Source organism: Perca flavescens, chromosome 17 (genome assembly GCF_004354835.1).
Source record: "Perca flavescens isolate YP-PL-M2 chromosome 17, PFLA_1.0, whole genome shotgun sequence".
Classification (NCBI taxonomy): Eukaryota; Metazoa; Chordata; class Actinopteri; order Perciformes; family Percidae; genus Perca; species Perca flavescens.
The window spans coordinates 26,380,208-26,406,241 of NC_041347.1; the positions used below are offsets into that span (position 1 = coordinate 26,380,208).

Here is a 26,034-nt window from a genome sequence, read left to right on the forward strand (position 1 = left end):
AGATGTTCATCGATTGATTAAAACAAATGTTAATCATAGTAAAAGGTGCTACAAAAAGCCATAAACCAAAATAAAGTAATAAAGTCAAAGCAAAACCATATAATTAGTCTCATGGCTGCCACTTTTTCAGTAATCATTCTTATATGACTGGAATAACATCCAATAAAATCATCCAACTTGCACGCTGGATGATTTCTTTGGATGTTTTCAGATGGTAGTTTGACTCTTAATTACCATGGATGCTCATGTTTGGGCTGAGTTAGTCTGTTGGTTTGGAAAATCACTCCAGGCCATATCTCTTTAGATGGATTGATCTAGGTGAGGATGATTCAGTAAGTGGTGTGTGTGTGTGTGTGTGTGTGTGTGTGTGTGTGTGTGTGTGTGTGTGTGTGTGTGTGTGTGTGTGTGTGTGTGTGTGTGTGTGTGTGTGTGTGTGTGTGTGTGTGTGTGTGTGTGTGTTTCTGTGTGTTTCTGTGTGTGCGTGGGATGAAAACAGGGGTGGAGTGTAGGCATTAATTCCGATCATTAAGAACTTGGATAGCCTGGGGGTAGAAACCCCTAGAATTGACTGCATGTAAACTCAGAAATGACTTACCAGTTGTTCACTTGTAGGATGGTGAGGCCTGTGTCTTGCGCCAGCTGTTTCTTCTGTTCTTCTGACGGGTAGGGATGCTGCAGGAGAGAAAGGCAACATCTATGAGAAAAGGCTGACCACAAATTGTTTAATGAAGCTTTTTGTTGTTGAAAAAAAGGGTTTGATGTGCCTTTTAGAAAAGAAAGGCTTGTTGTAGGGCACAGGTTATACACACACACACACACACACACAATCATACTGCGTAATGAGAGGTAGAAAATGAGACGTGTGCTCATGCTCATTGGTGCGTAAGTGTCAAGTGTCAAGTGTATGTGCCTGTGTGTGTGTGTGTGTGTGTGTGTGTGTATCTGGATGTATACTGTAAGTATATGTGAGTGTGTTCACGTTAACTCTCTCCCCCCGATCATTAATGGAATAGGAAATCTTGTAATTAATGGCAGCCAAAAAGGCAAGCCAATTAGAAAGTTAAGTGAAGTGGAGAACCAGCTCTGGTAATTAGGCAGCCTCTTACACAAATATATTCCCGTTGACGGCCCCCCTTTCACCCTGCTGCATATGTAATCAGCGAGCGGGGAATATGTAACGTTAACCCGATGGAATACAGACAAGAGAATGTGAAATCTCTTGTCTTTATTGCTGCTGTTTGCTTTTATCCTTGCTGCAGTGGGGTGCCATAACATGACTCATGTTAACTTTGCCACTTTGTTGTGTTTAGTTTTGTAGTTTCGCTACACTGATTGTGAATAACTTTAACTACGGAAACCCTTCAACATTTCATCCTTTTAAGTACCAGCTTAACACAGGAACAGAAATGTACTCAAGTCATTTAATCCAATTTTCAGGACGGAACAATGTTACTGAACTGTTGTTACTCTAATGTAAATCAATTTTCACACAGAGATAATTCTCATTTTTATACTGTTAACTTAACTCTCATAATTCTCTTTAATCACGCCGCATCACCTTGATATTAGAGGTGCTCACTTTTGGGGGAATTTGTTTAAACAAGACAATTTGCACTGATAGATATATGACTTTACCTTACTCTGGGATTATTTTATATTTATCCAAAGACTCATAAATATTACACATGAAAGACTATCCAAACAAACTTCAACCTCAGTGTTTAAATATTAACTTCTGACTGCAACACCTCCTTGAGAAGCCGGCTGAGAACAGTTAATGTTGAGCCACCTGTTTAAATATATAGAATGAATAAATTGGATAAATGTGAACCCGGGCAGTGTTTTGATTTATATTAGAGTGTGTGTGTTGGGGGGTATCACAGTTGCACAGGGCCTTGTTCATGGAGGACAATGTGCTGTTCATGACTGAGACAAGACATGGACTGTGCTGAACACCATAGGCAGGCCATAAAAGAGGAGGAGAGGAGGGAGGAGCAGGGGAGTGGGGGGAGAGAATAGATTGTTGAAGGGATATCACTAAATGGAAACTATGTATATTCCAAAATGCTAGGTATAGATTTAGGACAGAAGGAAGAGATACCTAAATAACCAAAGAGAATCAAAGTATTTTAATTTTGTCACCCAGGGGTGTGAATAACCTACCTAGTGATTTTTGTAAAATAAAATAATTATATTGTTGGCTAATTTTCCCATGTCCTCCTAACAATTCAAACAATAAATACCAAAGGGAAAAACACATTTTAGGTTACTTTAACTTCCTTGAAAACAGACAAAGAGCACCACTTATGTATTACGCATAGCAGTAGCCATACACAGACATTTAAACCCGTAATAATACCATTAATTCCAAATTGCAAATCCACATCAAAACGAGGGAGTGGCTGCATGTGTGTTTTGGCTGTTCAGCACCAACACAAAATCATTTTTTGACAACTAAAATGTATTTATTTGAATGATAGAAGCCACCCTGACAGAATATTTATCTAGTTATTCTTCCGTGTTATGGTGACCAACAATAGGCGCCACACATATGGCTATAATATCTAGTATGTCTAACAAGAACACACACACTTAATAGTCAATCAGACGTGCAAAATCAGTGCGGCGCCAGCGTTTTCATTTTTTCATTACAGTATTTTCAGCGAATAATGAACAGGATTGTGTTTAATGCTGGGATGACCCAGCAGAGAGAGAAGAGGGTGATTTTTTTCCCCAGCCTTCCCTTGTCCATGTGATTGGTTGTGGGGAATGGGAACACAAGGAGGCTAATTTCATGCGCTAAGTTATAATTGCATTGTCGCCTCTGGCCAAATATGTGTCCATTTCTTTTCTGCAACAATTTTTGTGCGTGCGTGCGTGCGTGTGCGTGCGTGTGTGTACATGTATGTGAACAGTCTGCAATTCATATACTGTGTGTGTGTATGTGTACGTATTTTCCATACTGTGACTGATCAGATAGTATCGGAATGAAATAACTGCAAATCTGGGGCACCACTTCCTTTAGAAAGTAAGAAAACTTTATTCTTTAAGGCTTGTGTCATCTGATGTTTTGACACATTGAGCACTTTACATATAGCCACCACACACACTCACATGCCGACATATTGAAGCTAATCATGTGAACAATGTGTCTTTTAAGTCTTTCTTTTCAACAAACAAATGAAAAGATCAGTGTGTCCATTCTACGTGTCATAGATGAATGGAAGCAGGAGTGTCTGCCTCGTGATATCGGGGGCTGCAGCCATGCCAGGGGACACAGTACAGCACAAATACACCCTGTTTCAGTACTTCCCTCCCTCTAGCTTCCCGGCACACACACAGACCGACAGATACACATAACTAGTCACACACAGACAGACACGCATGCAATGTCAGACAGCAGCACTGGGAGAAATATGTGTTAGTTGCATGAGTGTGCTGTGTTCGGTACACATCCTGCCAGTGATGGATTGTAACCGAGTATATTTACTCAAGTACTGAAATAAGAACACTTTTGAGGTTCTTGTGCTTATAATGTGATTACTTGTTACAGAATTAACTACCCAACAGCATATAGAATTTGGTAAAATTAGCTCCACCTGCATCAGCTACAGTATGAAAATGCTGTTTAAGCATTAGAAAACAACTTTTAACTGAGGTAAAATATAAAGTCAATGTAGGACCTTTACTTGTAATTGAATGTTTTTACATTGTGGTATATCTATTTTTTTACCGGAGTAAAGGATCTGAAAACTTCTTCCACCACTGCATCCTGGCCTTAATACAACCTCCTACAAGTGCCAGAGCTTTCATGTACAAAATAACACACACTTAATGGAAGAGTTACCAGGAAGAGATGGTCTGAAAGCTAGTACATCATAACTGTTTTAGTCCTCCTTTTTTCTAAACTGCCAAATTAGCTCCTATCTGCCAAAACACTGTGATTAAGTTTCTCGTATAGCAACAAGTCGCCCAGTTTTAATATTGTCTGTGAGTGATTCTGGTGTCTTAACAGCCTTTGGCAGTAGTTCAGCGGGTTGAAAGAGAGAACGAGAGAGAGAGAGAGAGAGAGAGAGAGAAAGAGAGCGAAAGAAAGACCTTTGAGTAAAGCAACAACATGTTCTTTAAAAGAGCAGATGGAAAGTTTCTGCGCATCCTTCCCTCCCTTCCCTCCGCCTATCTTAATGATATGTGTTCTCCAAATATACAACTCCTTTCATGAGAATTTCCACCCTGCTCACTGCTTTCTGCTCGGCTTTGAGCATGTGATTGCCAGGAAGGGTGTGTGTTTTTGCTTCTCTCCTCTGTGTGTCTTATCAATCAGAGTGTGTTAGTGTGCAAGCGTGGGTGTGTGGTTGCATGTCTGTTGTGTTGTGTGTCCATTTGAGTCAAAGATTTGCTTGTGTGTGTTAGTATTAGCGAGTTCATCTCGGTGTTTATTTGTGTTTTTTTTACTTATTTGAACCACTGAGCTTGCTGGGCCTTCAAGTTCAGCTGTGTCTGGTCACATATGTGTATGTGTGTGTTTGTGTGTGTGTGTGTGTGTGTGTGTTTGTGTGAGTAACAGAGCATCAGTAACATCCCCTCCCTGTCTGACCGTTCTTCTCTAACCCCCTCAGACAAGAACAAGAGGGATAGATAGACGGAGAGAAGGAAAGAGAGGAAGAGGGAAAAGGAGGCAGGGGAGGAGACATGGAAATGGATATCTGGAGCCCTAGGGGTTTAACAAAGAGATAACAGCATAAATATTCTTCAAACCTCTCTTAACTCCCCCTGTCCCATGTCTAACCCAGGTGAAAAGTATTCTAGGCAAAGCCGCAGAAGGAAATATCAACCATTACAGTTACCAGTGCTACAATAATAATAATAATAATAATCAGATTACTTAATTATTTATTTCACAAATTACTTAAAATAAAGCTACATCAGCTTTAGATTATAATAAGGCTCTGCAGAATACATACTGTTGAAGTAATATTTTAATTGAATCGCATCTTGTGTGGACCTTGGTCTCATGTCATCTTGGTCTGACTTAATGCACTAATTACATTACAAAAACTATAGCAAAGTAATGACACATCTTACTTTAAAAGTCTTACATTTTGGAAGTTACTCGACCCTTACCGTATAGTACACCGCTAGGTTTCTGATTTTCCTGTTCTGCTTCTTCATTTACGTTTGAGAAACCTGAAGCTAGAATGGCTCACTATATGGCAGCAACTATTTCCTTGGAGTAATGCCCAGGGCCACTTTGACAAGACACATGGCTATTGTGTAGACGTAATCTTTCACCTTTACTGGACAAACTGCCCAAACAATATCTTACTTTCATCTTAAGAACTGACTTCCTAAAGGTCATGGCTCCCTAATTCTCATTTCTATGACTCCTAAACTGTATTAGGCCTCACCTTAGTCTCTCAGAAGCAATAAGAGGGGGGGAGAAAAAGAAAGAGAGAGTCTGAGTCACTCTTTTGTCGCCGATGCTCCACTTCACCACGAGGGGAGGGCTGTTTCAGAAATGTCTGTTATCTTGCTGCTGTTCTCCCTTCTCTTCATCTCGCCTCCTCAGCAAAAACAGTTGTCTTTCCTCTCTCCCTCTCTCTGGCTGTCTCTTCCCCTCACTGCTCCAAATACTTTTTTTTCTTTTTATTTGGCTTTAAATCAAACATAAGGTATCCACATTTTTTACATGACATAAACATAAAAAATGCTATGAATATGATAGTAAAATTCAACCTTTAAATGTTTTTGACTTTGTGTAAATATTTGAATATATATATACATATAAAAATATATATATATATATATATATATATATATATATATATATATATATATATATATATATATATATATATATATATATATATATATATATATATATATCTTAAAACATTTATACAGAATTGTAAATAGGTAGCCTACATTTTACCATTACATCTCCATCGTAATGTGTGCGATTCCATCTTTCCTAACCAATTCACTGCAGCCACAGTCCTCTCAGTCCTGTTCCCTCTTTAGCCATTAATGGTATGGTGTTATCGTTGCATATATTTCTATTTAAAGACACGCTTCTTGAGCCTCTGTGCATCCCATTAAAAAGGCTTGACACGCCACATTAGCTTTGTAAAAACTGCAACCATGAAAGAGGATAGAGGGAGGAATAAGAGAGAGGAAAATCATATGTTGTCACAGTCATATGACGTGCCTCAAAAAGAGGCCATGACACTGCACAATCTGTGGAGAACAGACGTGGGTCAATGGTTATTTAGGGTCAGCTTACTTTACCACCAGATTGTTGGGGTTTGTCACGAGGCACAAGGATGCCAAAAAATGCAATGAATCGTAGTAAACAACTTGTTAATGTGCAACAATTTACTTTAGTGTACTTTTCCATTTTCAGTAAGACACGTTTTTGTTTCAGCAACTGTGTCAACTGTCCTGACACAGTAAACCCAAAGACCTGAAATACCAGGCAGGTTACAGCAAACACCAACAACATTATGCATGGTTATTGACCTGCATGTGGCAGTTGAGGTAAACGTAAAAAGCCTTGACTTGGCCAGGTCTGTTCCCCTCAGTGTTCCCAGGTCAAATCACCGTAGAAACCGAGCTGCCCATCAGGAATGCCTAACGGCTAATCCGGGGGCCTTTTTGGCTAGAAGGGCATCAGAGTATCATACCAAACTGTCTTACACACAGACACACACTCACACACACACACACACACACACACACACACACACACACACACACACACACACAGTTTACTGGAAGTGTAGCCTTGCTCCTGCCAGACTTGTATGAGATTACCTTAAATATTTGGGGAGGCAAGTAGGCTACATTGTTATGCTAACAACAAATGCCCAGAACCCTGAGCACAAGCAGACTTTAAAACAAGCCTTTTAAACTGTAAGCCTGTTGTATCTCATACAACAAGCTTCCAATTTCCAAAATTTCTTGCTCATTCAGTGGAAGTTTCATCCTCCGTGTGTGCTCATGCTGCGCTGTGAGAGCTACGCCATTTCAAATTCCTTTCTGTGTAGGTGGCATCGACTGACATCCCTTTGACTTCATTAGGGAGCAGGGACCCAGCAACAAAGCTGGCTCTGGGAGAAAGGGGGGATTAAAGAAAAAAAGAAAAGAGAGTGAGAGCGAACAAAACAACAACAGAAAAAAACAAAGCACCCCTAACCTAATTTCCTCTGATTTGGGCTGCTCCAATGCAAAATAACAAAACAGAGCAAAAACAGATCTTTTGAAAGACTCAAAATGAACCAACTACAGGATGATAGTTTCAGAGTGCTCTCTGCAAAGTCTGCGCAAAATAAACGCCCCGTCTTAGTGCTGTAAAGCGCAAAAAAAGCAGAAACAGCCTCTATTATGGCATTGGACTATGGTAAACCAACTCAAAGCTTGTACCATGAATAATTCATTGCTGTTTTTTTTCTGTTAGAAACCCTGATATATGCACCAGAAATGGCAAAAAAAACAACATTTTAAACAGTTTTTGTCATCAAATCTCTCGATCTCTTCAGAAGATAAAGAAAATGGAGAAAAAACAGATGTTCCTGCGCTTTTCATTCATTAATGAGCGTTTTCCCTCTCAAAAAACAGCTTTTGTTGATTTAGGGAAATCTCACAGCGCACTTGCCTATGGGAATGAGATAAATCTAGTTAGCTGGTGAGGCAAAGGGTAAAAAGTATGTCATTAAAGCTCTAGTACAAAGTGGATTAGACAATGTACAGCATTACCAGCTTCTTCGCTGATAATTGATGATTAGCATCATTCTTCGCTTTTCTAAAACTCTAAGGGCACATAACATAATGCAGGGCAGCAGCCACTGCTGTAGCTGTTACTGCTGTGCCGCAGGGTGTGAACAACGATCCATGCGCTTTACAGTAGGGTGGGTCTATATGTATACAGAAGCTTATACTGTATGCACATGACCAAGTCTCAAGTCTTAACAAAGTGCTGTATTGTTGTGTTTAACAGAATGTAGAGGGTGAGCTCGGTTGATACCGAAGGAAAGCATCTGATATTGTGTGCTGTATGTGTGGTGTCTGTACTCTCTGGTTGTTTTCACTAAGAGCGAGGGCGTGCTTCATTAGTCCTCCCCATTCCAGCTCAGGGGAGGCTAAATTTATTAAGGGGGCCGGATGTTGCACAACACCTGCTGCTGTGCTTCCCTCTGTGCAATAAAGGGAAGGGGGTGCAACATGCTAGCTAGCGCTAGTGGTAAGTGCTGCTTGTTGGACTGAGGCTGATGAGCTGGGGCTAATTCAGGGGGTGATTATGTAGTTTGCTGGACCACTAAACCTCTTTAAGCCCGTAATTACTGCCTATTTGAGCGAGGGGAGGCACTCCAAAGCAATCGGTACTTGCACCAAGCGGCGCAGTGAACGGCAGCCACAGCTGGAGGTGGGCTGCCTCAGGGCTGCCTGGGATAGAGGGGGGTGGTGTAAATGGGGAGTAGGAGGGATCCACAAAGCCTCATCCCTGTCAGGTACCACAGAAAGCTGAGAGAAAACAGTGGGATGCCCCTGGAAGCATCAGCATGCTAGCTACAGTGCTTGGAGCTAGCATTCTAGCAGTGATCGCTGAGCTTAAAAACAAATGTTCTCTTGTTACACACAGCTACAATACACAGAGCTTGTTACACGGGGCAGAGAAACAAAGTGCTATTACTAAAGAGAGTTCAGAGCAACACAACAAAAACTATTAAACAAACGAGTAGACTTCCTAACCACACAAACTCTTCTGACTAAATTGAGCTGGGAGGTAAGCGAGGGGGAAGGGGATTTGATGTGTCATTGTGATGAGAAACTAAAGGGCTTTTTTTAGACTCAGTGCCTGTGCCATACAAGAGGGAATCAGATAGTCAGATTGCACCTCGACCATAGGGGAAATCCATTTCATTTCACCTGACTTTCAAGGAAATTTGACTTTACGTAATGCCACTGAAATCTGATCTCTCAGAGGAAGCAATTTGGGGACCACAGAACAATCTAATAACCCTGGCAATATTATTATGTTATTATCATAATTACCCTTTTGCCCCCGAAGTTTTAATTAGAAACTCACCGTTGGCCCCTAGGGGGGTAAAATGAACCTGGGTTGGGGGAATGCTGAAACTAAGTAAGGGTACTTCACAATTGCTCCCTTATGCTCTTTGGAGCGGCAAGTATAAGAGGGAAGGAGAACGCAGCCATTGAAAGATGAAGCTTTCTCTCTCTACCTCCTCTGTCTTTCTCTGACATCTCTGTCATTCAAAGTACAGCTACACACCTCCCTCCTTCCTCATTCCTGTTTCTTCCTATCTTTCTCACCCGTCTCCAACCCCCTCCATCCCTCTGTTCTATATTTAGCATTTTGCTTAACTATCTCACGCTGCCTCCTTTTCTCCCCTTTCTCCCACCTCCACCTAACTCTTCTCTTTACTGTAGCTCTCATCTTTTCCTTTCATTTTAATATCCGTGCCACTCTTTCTTTACAGCCAAATGCATCCCTCCATCTATCGCTTCTGCTTTCTCTCTCCCTCCTCGACTTTAGCAGCGGAGGGCTTTCTCCATCAGTGCACCACTTTTACAAATCAATGACTTAATCTGTCGTAACAAACAAGTGAGCAGCACCCTCAGCCCTGTTCACTTCCCCCTGCCATCGCCAACACTACAACAGCACGCCTCAGAGAGAGCGGAAAGAGAGAAAGGAAGAAAGCTGACAAACATGCAATATGAGCTTTGTTTAGAGTGTGTTGGAAGAAAGATGAATTGAGAAGGGGGGGGTTGAAGGATGGGAAGAAGAAGTAAAACGAAGACAGGATAGTAAAAAGTAAGAAAAATGTAAGTGTGTGGCATGAGTTTTCCCACCACATCTCTTCTCCAAGCCCTCAGCTGTGTCCGACTCCTCTACCATGAGTTATTGCCTGTCTGCATTCACCACCTGGTTCACTAGCTATGATTTCTCTCACTCCGCTGGACACACATTCTGACACACCACAGACAAACACACACACACACACACGCACACACATCTACACATCTACATACATACACGTGTGTGTCACAGATGCACTTACATTGCCATGCACACAGACACACACCCGCTCCACAGGGGCACCTTGGGTCAGCTGGCCAAGTGTAAACACACTACCAGCCTATGGGTATACCATCCATGCCACCTGCCTCTAGTGTAAAATGATAAGTTATGGATAGATATCACAAGATATCTCATCTATAAATCATGGCTCTTTCCCAATGCCTTTGAAACAGTGCAAGTGCACCAATATTGCTATGATATCATGGTTCAAATCCATTAAAATGCAAGGCAGCTGTACATTATAGGAAAATTGAGTGAGAGGGAGTCATGGAAGAAAAGAGGAAAGGGAGAAGGAGGTCAGAGAGGCACAAGACATGCATAAAAGATAGGAAAAACCCTTATGGTTTTTCAGAAAGAAGTGTTTTGTCTGAGAGGGAGACAGAGACAGAGTGTAGGAGAAAGAGAGAGGGTTCACGCATGGGAGAGAATACAAGTGGGAGGAACTGAATTGATAAATTAGTTCAGCAAAAGCGCAAACTGATTACCACGACGGCAAAGCCAAAGGATCCATCGAGCATACGCATGGAATGAGACACAAAGACATGCACACACACCGTCATACACAGCACTTACAAAAGACACGTGAAGCTGAGATATACAAATTATAGCACGACTGCATATGCAATCACACACAGATGTACACACACACACACACACCAAATGTATCTAGGGCAGGCTGCTGCAGTTGCTGTAAGTAAAAGGTATTGAGCTGCTGACTCCAGCCAGAAAAGATCCCACAATCCTCTGGATCACCAAACACAGCCTAATGGATAATGGCTAACAGCTAGCGCTAATGTGATTTCACACTTAGCAGATTTAATATATCACTGGCTGAACAAAATCATGCTATGCACAGAAGCTATGCTAAACTCTGTTTCTTGAAAGGGGGTGAACATTTTACTGTCAAAGTTATATTTAAGGAGTTTTAAACAAAAAAGGAAGTATCTTGGATGTATTTGCTTACAGTGAGAATGAGAGGCTAATGTGCTAGCATTGCTAATCCCTAAGTGTTGGATAGAATCATTCCAAGCTAACCACAGACTTATGACAATATTTTCCCTGACTCTTCCACACGTCAACTTGCCACTCACTCTCCAACAAATACCACAGTGATGGTGGGGAACTCCACACCCCCACCCAGACACTGACATCACTGCTGTGGGGCCTATGCGAAAACGTGTGTGTGTGTGTGTGTGTGTGCGCGCGCGCGTGTGCATGTGCGTGTGAATCTGAGTGTATTTGTGTGTGTCTGAGGGCTGGGGGTGAGCCTCTTTTTCGGATTTGCAAATCATCGTTAACTGATTAGTGGGTAGCAAACCAAGAACGATTTCACACATCCGAGTTATTGGGCCTTTGTCCACTCTGAAGACACACAGACACACACACACACACACACACACACACACACACACACACACACACACACACACACACATTGAAGCACACACACAACGCTTATCCCACACAGCTGATAATGAAAAATAGAACTAGTGTGAAACACAGCTTCAGCATGAAGCCATCAATCACTCAGACGTACAACAATGAAACCACACACTGAACTGTTTCATAGTTTCCCAGCTATAAAATTATAAAAGGGCTGGGGGGAGGGAAAAGCAAAAGAAGGACAAAGAAGAAGAAAATGGGAATGATTGTAGGTAATTGCGAAATTAAAGAGTGTGATTAAATATTCTCTCGCCGTGATGTTTATTCATTTAAACATGTTAGATTTTAAAATGTTTAAAAAAAAAAAAAGAAGCATTGAGCTGTTATTGAGTCAATCATTGGGATAGTAACGTCTAAGAACATTTGTAAAAGCAGAAACTAAGAAGGAGCTCATACAGTTTAAACATGAACTAAACATGAACGTGTGTGTGTGTGTGTGTGTGTGTGTGTGTGTGTGTGTGTATTTTTGGGGAGCCATGTTAGATCTCTTGCGACTGGTGATCCCCTCCAGTGCTACTGACCGACCTTGAGGGTCTGTAAAGTTCTCACGTTCTCAAGGAAACCCCCCCACACACACACACTTCCTTTTGGTCTAGATCTATGGCAGACATTTTGGAAAAGTTCAAAGGTGGCCTAAATTAAAAGTTAACTGCCCTTGAGGGCTTTTAAATAGAGGGGTAAAACGATACAAGAAACAGAGGGGAAAGTCGGAGAAAAGCTGAAATAAAGGTTGACAGAAATGTAAAGGGACTTTGTAAAATGCCTGACCTGGGGTCATATATATATATATATATATATATATATATATATATATATATATATATATATATATATATATATGTAAAACTAATCTTAATCTAATATTCTTTGGTATAAAATGTTCATATCACCTACAAGCCAGGGAACATTCTTCTTCTGTCGTATATATAAATGGCAATTTTATTTAGACTTTTCTGTAAATGGACATGTGTTTGGACTGTGATTTCAAATTAAGAAAATAAATCACAAAAGCATATAGGTTTGTTTTTTTCTAAACAATAGTCAAGTAAAATGTCAATATTATCCTGATATTTCTGCAAACTAATACCTATCCTCCTAAATCTACCAACATCTGCCATGTGTCTTTCTACCCATCTACTGTATCTCTCTATCCATCTATTCATCTACTCATCCATCCATCATTCCATCCATCAATCATGAAACAGATGGCCTTTCAGGAGTCCTTGTCAAGACTGATGGCTTCCCTCTGCCCTGGCCATACCATAACCCCCTCTCCACCAATACCCCCAAAACACACACACACACACACACACACACACACACACAACTTCTGCTTCCTTCACCTCGACTACATGGACCGTCCTATTATCTACTACGCACTCTCATGAACGACTATTGACGCTCCTGGAAAAAATGTTATACCAACTTTTAATACAGAATAAACATGAATGCTCAGGAAAAGGTTGCAGAGTGTGTGAGTAGAAGTCTGTGTGTCTGTGAGGGTCAGTCCACAAAGAGAAGCTCCCAAAGAGAGCTGTCTGCCTTTGGTCCCTGGGGCCTGTCAGGAGGGATAATTGATGATGTTTTCATTACAAGGTGTGGGGTAATGTGGGGGTTGGGGCACAGTATGAGTGTGAGCATGTGTGTGCGTGCATGTATGTGTGTGTGTTGTTGGAGTAAGCAGGTTGACTCAGCTGCCTCCTCTGACACCAACCACTCCTGTGATTGGTAAGTACAAGTCTTTGCTTCCAAATGCCCTCGTAAAAACACACACATACACACACACACGCACGCACCCACACACCCCTACACACACACACACACATACACCTAGTCGCACACATGCACTAAAGAAATCACACACACATTTACACAAAAAGTAGCCATCAAAGCCATTTCTATCATATTCTGAAACTGAATGAAAATGCTGACAATAGTAACTTGTTCTCTTGTTTCCCTCCGCCGTTCTGTCTCATCACAATGTCATGCCAGGCCTTTGGCAGATCTGTCCGTCTGTCTGCCGTCTCTTAGGACCTCTTTGAAATCCTAATGCAGTGGCGCCTAAGATTCTGACTGCCACTTAGATTCAATTACAACCTAATCGGAGACACCAGGCCACATAGGCCACTACATTACTTTACAGTATCAAGATGGACATCGAGCCTTTGTTGCTGTTGATGAATAAATGAATGAAAACACAGTCAGCTGATTTTCTCCTCTTAAGATGGCTACCAGATGTTCTTTATAGCTATTAATTAGGAAATTGAAATTATCCTTCATGAGATACTTAATTTGTGCAGTGGATAACTAAGACAAACAAGTCTAACAACAATCGCAGGAAGACCGTAGTCATAAATATGTACGTTTGTCCTACTGTACTGTATGTTATCTCCCTTTCTCTTCCCCCATTCCCGTTCTTTCTTAAAAAGTAAACTTCAGACTAGGGACAATTTTGCATGTACAAATTTCTGGTTGGACCAGTAGGATAACACCCATCCAGACCTGGGTTGCCATGGCGGGTCAGGGTTGCCGCGGGTGACCAGGGTGCTGACATGTCCAGGCTCCAGCAATAAACAGACGAAGACTAATGGCATCTGAGGCAATGGCGAACTCTGACCTCAAAAGTTTTTTTCCCTCCCTTCTGTTGTTTACATGAGGCTTTAGATATCTGGTTTGTGTTCTCTTGGTGAGAAGTTCAGGAAATGATAGGTTGTGAGTTTACACGCTGCAGTAACAATCTGCTGAATTTTCTTATTGATTATATATATTCTCTATCAGGAACAGATAAAACACATTAGTGAGTCACTCTATGACCATCAAAAGAACACAGACCCCCTCGTCCAACCTGGAGAAAGCAATGTCCCAAACAAGCTTGACAGTTGAGAGTACTCTGCCCTGTTGTTCTATGTTCAGTTCAATTCCAATCGAAACCATTAAGATATGAGGAAAAACATATTGCCTTTAATGATTAGTGCACCCACCCACCCACCCATACATCTATCACTTCCTCTCGGCCCCTCGCAACCCTGCACACGCAGCCTGGATTCCTCCACCACCCAGGGCCCACGATAGCGAGGCTCCTGCCCTCCTCTGCCAGCGCAGAAATGAATTATATTGCCTTTCACACCTGTTTCTGCTCAAAAGCCTGCTGCACACTGCTGTGTTGTGAAAAAAAAAAAAACATATCCAAGGGGGTAACGGCACTCGCCCAGCTCGGCTACATCTGCGTACACGAGCGGTTAAATTAGACTCTAATTGTATTAATGGGGGATTATGCCTTCCAGTTGGATTTTTTATACTCTCTTTCTGTGCATTTTACACATTTTAAGAGGAGAAAGTAAGAGGAGGAAAAAAAACAGCTCATTGAGGGTTTGCGGGTTTGGCTTCTTTTATGAGCTGCGATCGCGGCTGCCCCTCGTTACATTGAGTATGTGTACAAATAGAAGGGGAGGAGAGCCACAATGAGAGAGTGTTAGTGATAATGTGTATAAGAGTGCGTGTCCCAGTCTGCCAGGCTAATATACCGATGCTAACACTCTGAATGCCAACACCCCCCCTGCCCTACACACACACACACACACACACACACACACACCTACTTCAGTTTAGCGAGGCAACAATCTAAATGGGTGTGTGTAGTGGGGAGGCGGGGGTGAATTCCATCTAATTACTCTATCACATAATTTCACAAATTGCCTTTTCATAGGGGAGTGGAGAGCAGAGCACAAGGCGCGTTGGGGATTTGAGGCCTGAGCTTTCATTTACTACTCATTTCTTGTTAAATTAAACAAGAAAATACCATTTGTGAAGAGGAAGGGGTGGGTGAGTGGGGGGTAGGTGGATTCCAACTGCACAATAGGAGGGATGGAGGAAACAGAGATTGGGTACGAGCTATTTCTTTATCTCACTGCTTGTCTTTTTGGTTGTAACACAAAGTAACCAGGTAGCTCAGCCAGTAATGCAATCAGTTTAGAATTGATTCGACAACTTAAATCATTTCCTGAAAAAAATCTGTTTAAACACATCCTTATTGATGTTAAGCAGATATAAAGGTGAGTTTGTCAATTGGACTAAAGCATTTTTGCAGCTTTATCTTATCAAATGCCCCATTTAGTTCAGTCAGTAAAAACAAATGAGTGCTAGTAGTCACAACAAATGTTTCATTAAGAATGTCAATAGAAAACGAAGATCAAAATGAGTTGAGGACACAAGTGGAAAACCCGTCCGCTGCCCTTTATTTTGGTTTCCCAGCAAGTTTACAGCTGCATGTCAATCTGGCAGCGAGCTGCGTGGTCCGGCCATCGGTGACAGGCGGTTAACGCTAATGTTTTGTAGTCGCTCCAAGTCAGAGCCGCCAAATTTTTCCGATGAACTTGTCCCACAAGCACTGTCGACAACATATGAGCTCATAGGGCGTGCTGGAGAGAACTCAGCGAGCTGCGACTGTCGTCATCATATCAAATTCAATACCACTGCTCTATCTGTCACTCTACCCATCACACAACAGATAGAAGCATATTTCTTCTTCTTTTTCTGTTATTTCTTGATTTTTTGTCACCCTTCACAGGGGATGATTCATTACACCAAACGCACTCTGGCTTTGAACCTGGGAACTGATAATACCAACAATTTAGGGAACCTTTTCTACTGTTGGTGTCCATGTTAACAACAAACATGGCACACTCTTCCCCTTTTCCTGCTATAACAAGACATTGAAAATGAGCATCCTTGGTGGATAAGTGAGATGCAGAAATGTCTTCAAAACAACAGTAAAAAAATATATGAATGCCACCTACCACCTACCCTGCTGGTGCACTCGCAGCCTCAGTTTGCCACCCACCTTCCCCTTCCTCATCGGTACAATTGGAACTCCCCTGAGGGTCCAAGTGTGAGGGCGAATAACAGAAAATACATGAAGGTGGGTATCCAAACTTCTACCCTATTCTGCTCCATTGTCCCTTCAAAGTCAAATCCTGCATATCTTTTGTGTAGGGCCACAGCACTCTGCCATGAATCTGTGTGTGTGTATGTGTGTGCATGCATGCGTCTGTGTGTGCCTAATTGGCATTGTGTCTATCTCTAAGAGACCAGACTCACATCCTCCATCCCTCTGTGAAACAAAGGCAGGCCAGCTGATGATGCTGTGGATGAGCCCAGATCAGCTGTCCATGTTTATGTTTGTACCAGCAGAGACAGAGAGACATACAGCCAATGTAAGAGATACTGTAAATGTTTTTGCATTAGATGTGGTATATGTAACATTTATAAACACAGACATATGGTGATTAAATTAATGGTGATACTGAAGAAAGATTATTGTAAACAAATGAGACCACTGCGAGCATTTATCTGACACCAGTGGTATTGTTAATGCCAGTGTTACTCAAAATTAAGACCACATTTTCCATAAACAAAGATGTTTCTACTCTCCGCCTGGGTTTCATTTCTATTTGGCTTTGCTGAATGATAGACATATTGGAAGTGATTTTCCAATCAACCTTTCAGTTTACTTCTCAGTTCTTGCACCGTGAGAACAGCAGCTTCTTCCTGTTTAGTGCCATAAGCAACATAGCCTATGTGCCATTGTGTGCCTGTATGTGTGCATGTTTTAGTTTCTTTCTCTTCTTTCCTGGGAGAAGGATAAGGCTGATGGATGCTTCTTATCCACCTTTTCACCTCCTGGCCTTCTCCTCCTCTTCTCTTCTCCCTCGCTCCCTTGACACACACATATCCTTCCCACTGTTTGAGATCTAACAGTGCAGAAGCCTCCCATAAGCCCAACTCATGGTGTAATATGACACAGTAGGTGTGTTGCTGTGTGTGTGTGTGTGTGTGTGTGTGTGTGTGTGTGTGTGTGTGTGTGTGTGTGTGTGTGTGTGTGTGTGTGTGTGTGTTGGTGCGTTTCACTAGGCTAGTGTGTTCTGAACTGTATTTTCACAGACAGGATGTGTGTGTGTTTCAAACACCTTTCCCCTGTAGCCCCAAAGGTTTCGGGGGGTGTATGTTGAGGTCAGGGAGTTGGAGGAGATGTTAGTGTGTACGTGCAATGTGTGTGTGTGTGTGTGTGTGTGTGTGTGTGTGTGTGTGTGTGTGTGTGTGTGTAGGGTGATGGAGAGCTGGTGGTTTGTGAAGGAGGTGGTGAGGGGTTAGATGGAAAGGGGAGAACACAAAGAAAAACAAAAAGTATAAGAAGCCTTGTGAGATGTGTGTGTATATATTCTGTGTGCAGATATTCACTTTATATCTCTGCCAAATGCCACACTACAGTACACGCAAAATGAAAAATGTTCCTCCAATTTGCCATCAACACTATTGGAAAACAGCAATGCATACCATCAACATCAACAATCGAGAGCTACAAAAAAGGAAAAAATGGAAAGTGGAGCCCATGCAATATCCATAATCCAACAACAAAATGACTTTCCCCAGCATCCTCCCTGCTGGCTTGTGCAAACCACCACCCACTCAGCCAAACTGTATTGCGTTCTCCAGAAACCCCTGACAAAGGCAGAAAGTGAGTGGCGCAAGCCTGGCTGAGGTTAGTTTTGAGACATATTTCTTCAACACTAGATTTGAACTGTAATCAGGACTTTAAAACAGTGCAAAAATAAACACAGAAAATAAATCATTATTTTTTTGCTTTACACATGAACTTTATCTACGATGCATTTTTTACGTAAGTAACTTAGTCTTGTTAATGTCTTCTTCTGAATTTCATTTCATGCAAGAATAACCTGTGTACATCTTTTTAGATTATTTTTTATTTTTTTAATCCATTTTGAAATGTAACCTTTTTGACATACAACTAGCCTAATATTTAGCATGAATCGTTTTTTGCTGTCATTTGATATATTATTTGAATCACTGAGATGCCAGCTGTCATTCAGAGGTCTTGAGCTGTTGTAGTTCGAATGTCAGGTAAGTTTAAGTCTCTGGAATATGTTTTGTGTCTAACAATTCTAACTGTGGCTGGTGAATTCATCATGTTTGAAATTATAGAAACGTGTTGTTAAAGAAGACAGCATTCTATTTACTGTTGGATCTATTTTCACAGTCACATTTGTATATTTCAGCATCAAAATTATTTTTTTCCCACGCTATTTCCCCTCCAACAATTTGCGATGCTGTCAGCGGGTACTATCGGCATAGGTATCCCTGTTATAACTGAATGAAAAGAAAGCCAAACCACAGGCCTTTGCAGCAACCCAGGCATCTGTTAAATAATGACAGATTTGTTCTTAATAAGGTTCATCTATGTATATGCAGTTATGGCCGGGGGCGTCTCTCCTTAGCTTCAACCTTATTCAGTTTCAGCACATGAGGAGCGAGAGCGCAGGCTGCAGAGATGGCCGGCAGATTACACAGGCCTGTGTCTTTGAAGTGTTCACCGTATAAACCAGGATATATTGTGGAGAAGGGGGTGGGGGGAGACTGTGGTGGTGTGTATGTGAGTGTCAGTGAGTCAGTGTGTGTCAATGTGTCAGTGGGTTTGTGTTTATGTGTGTTTCTTTGTGTACAAGTGTATTTGTGTCAAAAAAAGACAGGAGCAGAGCTAGAAAGATAGAAGTGTGTGTGTGTGTGTGTGTGTGTGTGTGTGTGTGTGTGTGTGTGTGTGTGTGTGTGTGTGTGTGTGTGTGTGTGTGTGTGTGTGTGTGTGTGTGTGTGTGTGTGTAAGTTAGAAAGTCTGTGGCTGTGAAGTGAAGTTGAAGTGTACACACATGATATGAAACTGAGAGCAAATGGTGTTTCATTCAACTCACTGTTAGGTGCTGAAAGAGCCATGCTCTCATAATGTTGGTGGCCACCTTAGGGAAGATCCCTCTCTTCTTGTTGCGTTTCTTCTCTTTATCCGGGTCATCATCATCCCCTGTGCTCGGTGAAGCCACGCTGTTGTCCAGGCCATCACCTGTCACATGACAAGAAACAGGAAGAGACAGCGGAGATCAGACACACAGTTTGTTTACTTCCTGCATTCGCTGCGCCTCTGCATTCAAAGGGAATAAATACGATTTCGAAGGAATTCTGGAGGGCTTTGTATGCACAGACGGAGGGGTATAGAGACACAACAATGGCAAGCAGAGAATGGCTGGAAAACAGCACCTCATAAATGCATTCATTTTTAATACATTTATAAATAACCCTGCCTTTCATTTTTCTCAGCATCCCCCGCCACTTGAAAACACAGCCAGCGCTCGCATCTTTCTGCGAGAAAGAGAGGGAGAAGGGGAGCACAAAGGACTTGTAAGGTCGCATTTCCCCACTCTCCCATCCAAGCCTGCACAGAATTGAAAATGACAGAGAGATTTAGTCTTTATTATCCTGAAGGGAAAATAGTTATTGAAGCGTCGCCCCAGCGCATTCTGCCATTTTACCTGAGGTGGAAAGAGTAACACGGCACTACAAAAGGGGAGGTTGCGAGGAGGGGGAAGGCAGAAAATAAAAGGAAAATAGGTGGAAAAAGGGAAGTCAGAGGCACAAACAGCGCTAACAAAGCTAGCTGCTTTTCATAACAATGGCGTCATGGCTGCTTACAGCAACCTGTAGGGCTTCGATAAGGCTCTATTAAGGCCAGTTAACCTCACCTAAGGGGAACACTAGACAGCTTAGAGTATTTGAGCACTGAGAGGTAAAGTGAAAGGAAGGCGCTCCATGGGCCTTTTCTCTGCATTCAGACTCAACAACAAGAACCCATACACACACATACACACTCATATTCAAACTACCCAATTACTGTACGCATTCTATACTATACTGCTCCAGTGGAGAGAAAAAGGCTCCTTCCATCTGTGGCTGTGAAAAGCCTAATTGTTATTATCATTATTCAAAAATGCATCCACCCTCAATAAAGACGATAATCATAAATGAAACATGAGGCGAGGTAAACAAGTGGCACCCTCACTGTAAGAAATTTCAGCAGCTGATAACTGACTTTTGTCCCGTGCCACCTCCGACTGGAAGTGAGAGGAAGGAAAGAAGAAGAACAAAAAACGTTCAAGCAGTGTACAGAATTGGATCCAGTTATTTATTGATTACACACAAAGCACTTCTAAAGCTTCTAGGTCTATTCACTGTGACGGGAGCAGATAACTGCATTCGAGCGGGCCCGTGCTCCGCTAACTTGCAGAGGGCGACACCCAGCACCTAGCTAAACCCTAAGCCCCCGATTCATCGATAATTAATGGGGATGTTGGCTCTAATCCGGTTGGAGATGACTTTTTTCCAGCCTGCCGCATCAATGGAATAATCAAGGGTCTAAAACCCAGGCCTTTGCTCCCCATTACCTCGGGCAAAAGAATTCCTGAAAGCATGCCTGGAGGGTACCTGAATTATATACACCATTAGGAGAGAGAGGCTCTCAACGATCCATACGAAACAACACTCTTGGCTAGCTCTCACTCTCTCTCGCCGACTGTTCTGGCAGAAGGAGATACATATGCACACATATTGAAGGCTTTTTAATGAACCTCTTGTGGAAGCGGAGGTGACGCTATGGAGGATGGGGGAGGGATATAACAAGAGCTTGATTTTCATAGTTACTGATGCAAACGCCACACACTTCACATCAATAATGCACACATGCAGATAAAGCTGGTGGTAGGATTGGGCTACTAATAGCACCAACAAAAGGTTAAAAGTTGAATTCAGGCAATGTGAGGATGTCAGTAACCTCTGCCAGTTTACTGTAAATTACTGGATAATCTGTTGATTATTGATCTGATTAATCAATCAATTCCACAATTTCCCAGAGCCTAGAGTTACTTCTACTTACAGTTTGCAAGGATATAAAACAGTGAAAAACAGCAAATCATTACATCCGAGAGCAGAAACTAGTGAATCGTTGACATGTTTTCTTCATAAACAACTTAAACAATTAATCAATTATTGTTGTCAATTAACTAATCCATTAATCGACTAACTCAAGACAATGAACTCCTTACACCGAGCTCCCAGACCTCTCTCTGTCTAAAAACACACTCACATTGCAAGCTTCAGTTACATCATTAGCCCGGGACAAACGCAGCCTGAGCTTAACAAGTGAGTTTTTTCTGCCTACTGTTTCAGGGCTTAAATACACCCACCCCTCTGTCTGTCTCTCACTTTCTCTTTTCCACCCTGCATCTCTCTGCCTGGTGGAAAAGAGGGGTGAGCCGAGTCGAGGCCCTGTAATCTAAGACCAGATTTTCATTGGAAGCAAATGCTTTCAATCCGTTGTAAAGACCGGCTCATGTTCAGCAAAGCCTACAATAACAAACCTAGGGGCTTGTCCCATGTGAGTTGGGAAAACAGAAGCAAACGGCTGGAGAACCAGCTCAGAGCATGAGTGAGTGTATGAGTGAGTGACTCTATGAGTGAGTAAGTGAGTGAGAGAGTGAGTGAGTGAGTGAGTGAGTGAGTGAATAGGAGAGAGTGGGCGAGCAGGCAGGCTCAGGAAGAGGTGAGAAATCGTGAGAAGCATGGGGATAAGGGGAAACAAGAGAGAGAGAGAGAAGACAAAGGGGACAGAGAAAGCACAAAATAAGTCATAAAAGTGTGGATGCTCAGAGAAAACTGTCATGGGAATATGCATGGTCCTTTAGGTCACCACTGCCCCATATCTGCAGTATATCAGCCATATTTTACAGTACTACATCATATATATATTGGTGTATGGTGAATCAAATGGTATGCAAGCATCAACTAAAATCTTTAGAACTCTTAAATATGACCCTACAGAATGTTAAATAACCCTAAAGATCTCTAGCTAATCAATAATTAATCACATACCCAAATGATGCATAATGTGAGAGAAGTAGGTTGCATTACATCTCTACTTACATCAGATCTATCTCATATCATTGATCCATGTGAAAAGAACATAAAACCAGTACTTTTATTCATATAACATACACAAGGTTGCCTCAGAACATTTATGCAAAATGAATGTTATGGAAAAAGAAATTAAATTGCCCCCCATTTTTTACAGATTTTAGGCAAAGTTTGACTTTTTTAGTCCTGCATACAACCCAAACCTTAAGCCAGAGAGGGAAACCTTAACCCTTCCCCAGTATTCATCTTGTCCCAATACTTCTAAGTAAGTCTGACCTATAGACACTTACTTTACCTAGGAGGAGGAAAAGAAAGGAGGAGGGCTGGAGAGAGGCTGTCAATTTTATTGGCATTTCCATTTTCACTGCAATTTGATACCAATCACCTCTGCAAGGTCTGGGGCTAATTTCTGCTTTGCTTTAACTCCAGCAAGCGAGAGGGAAGAGCAGGAGGTGGGAGGAGAGAAAAAAAAAGACTGTGGGAGTGAGGAAGGGTGAAGCAGGAAAGGTGTTGAAGCTGTGTCTGGCAGCCATGTTGGGGAAATGTCAATGGTGTTACCTCAGCTTGAGAGAGAGAGAGAGAGAGAGAGAGAGAGAGAGAGAGAGAGAGAGAGAGAGAGAGAGAGAGAGAGAGAGAACACAGGGTAACAGGGAAAAAAGGCGAATGGGAGATGGTGAAGGAGGGCAAGAAGAGACGGATGTGGAATAATCAGTGAGAGCGGAAAAGAGAGAACAAAAAAACTCAAGCCACTGAAGGAGGCGATGAAGGAGGAGAAAATAATGGATAGGAGAGGGAAGAGATGCTGTGTGGCAGACTGGAGTTAATCAATTGAAAAAAATCTGATGTAGGACAGTCAGTCAGGCAATGTCCACTGTAATGCAGATAATTATTTTCTCTATTTTGGCCCTTGAAGCTAAAATTTTCCAAACAAACACCAAAAACAGGACTTTTCAGAAAAGGCCTTCCAATATAGAAACATCTGAAAACATGCTATGTGTAGCATTTTTAAACAATTAGAGCATATTTTAAATGGCTCAAGCTTCTTGGGCACACTCTATAGGCCAGATTTAAACATTGTTCTCTCTTGTGTTTTCAGTGTGGATCGCTGGCATGCCTGAATGGCCAGAAAAATTCTGACATGTAAGCAGTGATGTCAAATTTATCTGCTTGAGTGTAAACATGGCTGCAGTGACGTCATAGTCAGTTCATTATTCAGCCAATACACCGTTTAGTCACTTAGGTAGTTGTACACTGTGTAGTCCACACTGTCAACCAGTAAGTAACTATCTAGACAGCCAGTAAGCTAGTCAGTCTATAAAGCCACCAAGTCAGTCAGCCAGTCATGTAGTAACCTTGTCAGTCAGCCGTACAGCCCATGAACCAGTTCGTTACTCTCCATACACAGGCTGCCAGGCTCATTAAGAGCACCAGCAGGCTGTAACCCTGGGCTGCATCCAGCATGGGGCAGCTAGGCTAGCAAGCTCCAGTCTCTCCCCCCCCCCACGAGGAAAAGCCACAGGCACAACTCTGGGCCTGGCCCACTGATCAGCCATGACAACATCTTTGCAACTAGTTAGAGGAGGGGCTGGGAGAGGGAGGGGGTGAATCAATGCAGAACGGTGGGGGTGCATGTTCGTGTGTGAAGAATGCATGCATGGATGGATGGATGTGCATTCTTCTGTACATGTGTGTCTATCTCTGTTTTTCCTTATGCATGTGTGTCTCCAGCCACAGAAGCTCTGAATGTTGCATGTGTGTGTGCGCGCATGCGTGTGTGTGCGTGTGTGCGTGTGCGTGTGTGTGTGTGTGTGTGTGTGTGTGTGTGTGTGTGTGTGTGTGTGCGTGTGTGTGTGTGTGTGTGTGTGTGTGTGTGGCAATTAGGGAGCAGGCCAGTGACTGGAAGGAACCAGGGGCAGTTGAAATGCCCCGGGGCCAACGAAGGGAAGGAATATTTTATCAGTCCCCTCACACGCTGTATACACAAATACACACTCGCACAAAGACACACACACACACACACACACACACACACACACAGTGAGCAAACAGATAATGACGTAAAAAACTAGGTTAGCTTTCTTCATGCATTTTCACTACCTTTGTTAGCATTAGCTAAACAGACAATTATTTCCATGCTTATTCAGCTCCGATTGCTTTTATTTAAGCCTTTCCGCCACTTCATGTTTCATTCCTGCCTCCCGTCCTTCTTACTTCATTTCTTGTCTCTCTCCTCTTTCTCTCTGTCTGCTGGAGTGTGAGGTTGGTATGGAGGATATTTGCATTTGTGTTGGGGATGTAAGATTAGGTATTGTTATTGTTCTTCACTGTAGGTTTGGAGTTTTCTTTCTTTGTAAATCAAACAGACAGCGGCAAATGATATTTCACCAATTAAATATGTTTCAAAATTGAGGTAAACTAGGCTAACGTTGTTCGATATCCTCAGTCTTGATGTTTTCAGTCTACTTCTTCAACTAGTGAGTACTAATGATGCTTCCTCTCGTCGGTCTCTTCGTCTGCCTCTCCAGTGTCTTCATCACATCTCTACATCTCTCTGTCTCAAGGCATACCCTGACATTATCAAGCAGTATCTAGGCTAATCTGTTATGATCTGATTATGAACCATCTCTCAGCGTAAGACAGAGATTGGTACTACCTGCCCCCTCTGCGCGGGCACACGTGCCATTCCGAGGTGTCAGCCATTTTTCTGCTGCCTGGCAAATTAACGGCCGCGGATTCACCAGTCAGTCATCTGCGAAGAGCAATCTTGTCAGCCACGTCGCTTCTAGCGCAATGCGAGAGAATAATGACATTTAGCTTTCTAATAATTTTTTCTTCATAGAGGCTCTGCTGAATTGAGGAATAAGGGTTATGAATATTAGCTTTGTGCCAGATGTCATGAGTGGAATCCTGTGTGAGGAATCATTCACAGATGGCTTAACGTTTTTGGAGGATACTGTGAGATGTTTTTGCAAGGTTTTATAGGCCGTGGATGGACTCAGAGGGGGAAGGAATGGAGACAGGTCTTTTGAGTTTATGACATGCATTTATTCTATTGGCTATTTGTTGTAAGAGAGAGAGAGTGTGTCTTTCACTGTGAGTGACCTGGAGCTGATCTCTCATGGGCCACTCCTAGAGTTTCACACCCCAGAAAGCTCACATGACCCTGGGTTGGCTGCCCAGGCAAGGCCCAGGCCTCAGGGAGCTGCTATCCTGTTCCACATGGAATACACACATCTCATATTGGCAGACGAGAAATGCATGCATACACACACACTCAAAACATGATACATAAAGCGCACACACGCATGCTGATGTACATTCACTAAAGTGCTCTCCTTCTCACTCTTTTTCTCTGTGGCACTCACACACAAACACACACACACATACACATACATAACATTCCCAGAAATCCTCAGAGAGGTAAAGAAGGGCTCGCAAGAGGGAGGGAGAGAAGAAAAAAGTGGCGTTTATTGTATTCAGGCCATTCATAAGCTCTAGACTTGGGGAGGGGGGGTACAGGGGGGTTGCAGGCAGTGGGGGGTTCCCTTTGCATGGCTCTAGAGGCCCCTCCCACCTCCAAATATTCTGAACATGCAGGAATTCCTTGCAACACAATTCTCAAGTAGGGGCACATTTTCAAAAGCGTCTTTCCCTTTACCGCACCAAAACAGCCACACACTTGAACA

The 26,034-nt window shown here is 42.4% G+C and overlaps 1 protein-coding gene across 1 annotated transcript in view; it reads right to left on the bottom strand.

Annotated features, from left to right (window-relative positions):
- meis1b (Meis homeobox 1 b) overlaps positions 1–26,034 on the bottom strand; it is an 80,356-nt gene that overhangs the window by 23,365 nt on the left and 30,957 nt on the right. The window contains exons 8-9 of the mRNA XM_028602881.1: positions 19,303–19,448; positions 596–672 (exon numbers count right to left, since the gene is read on the bottom strand). Coding sequence (XP_028458682.1) covers positions 596–672; positions 19,303–19,448 — 223 coding nt within the window. The remainder of the gene's footprint in view (positions 1–595; positions 673–19,302; positions 19,449–26,034) is intronic.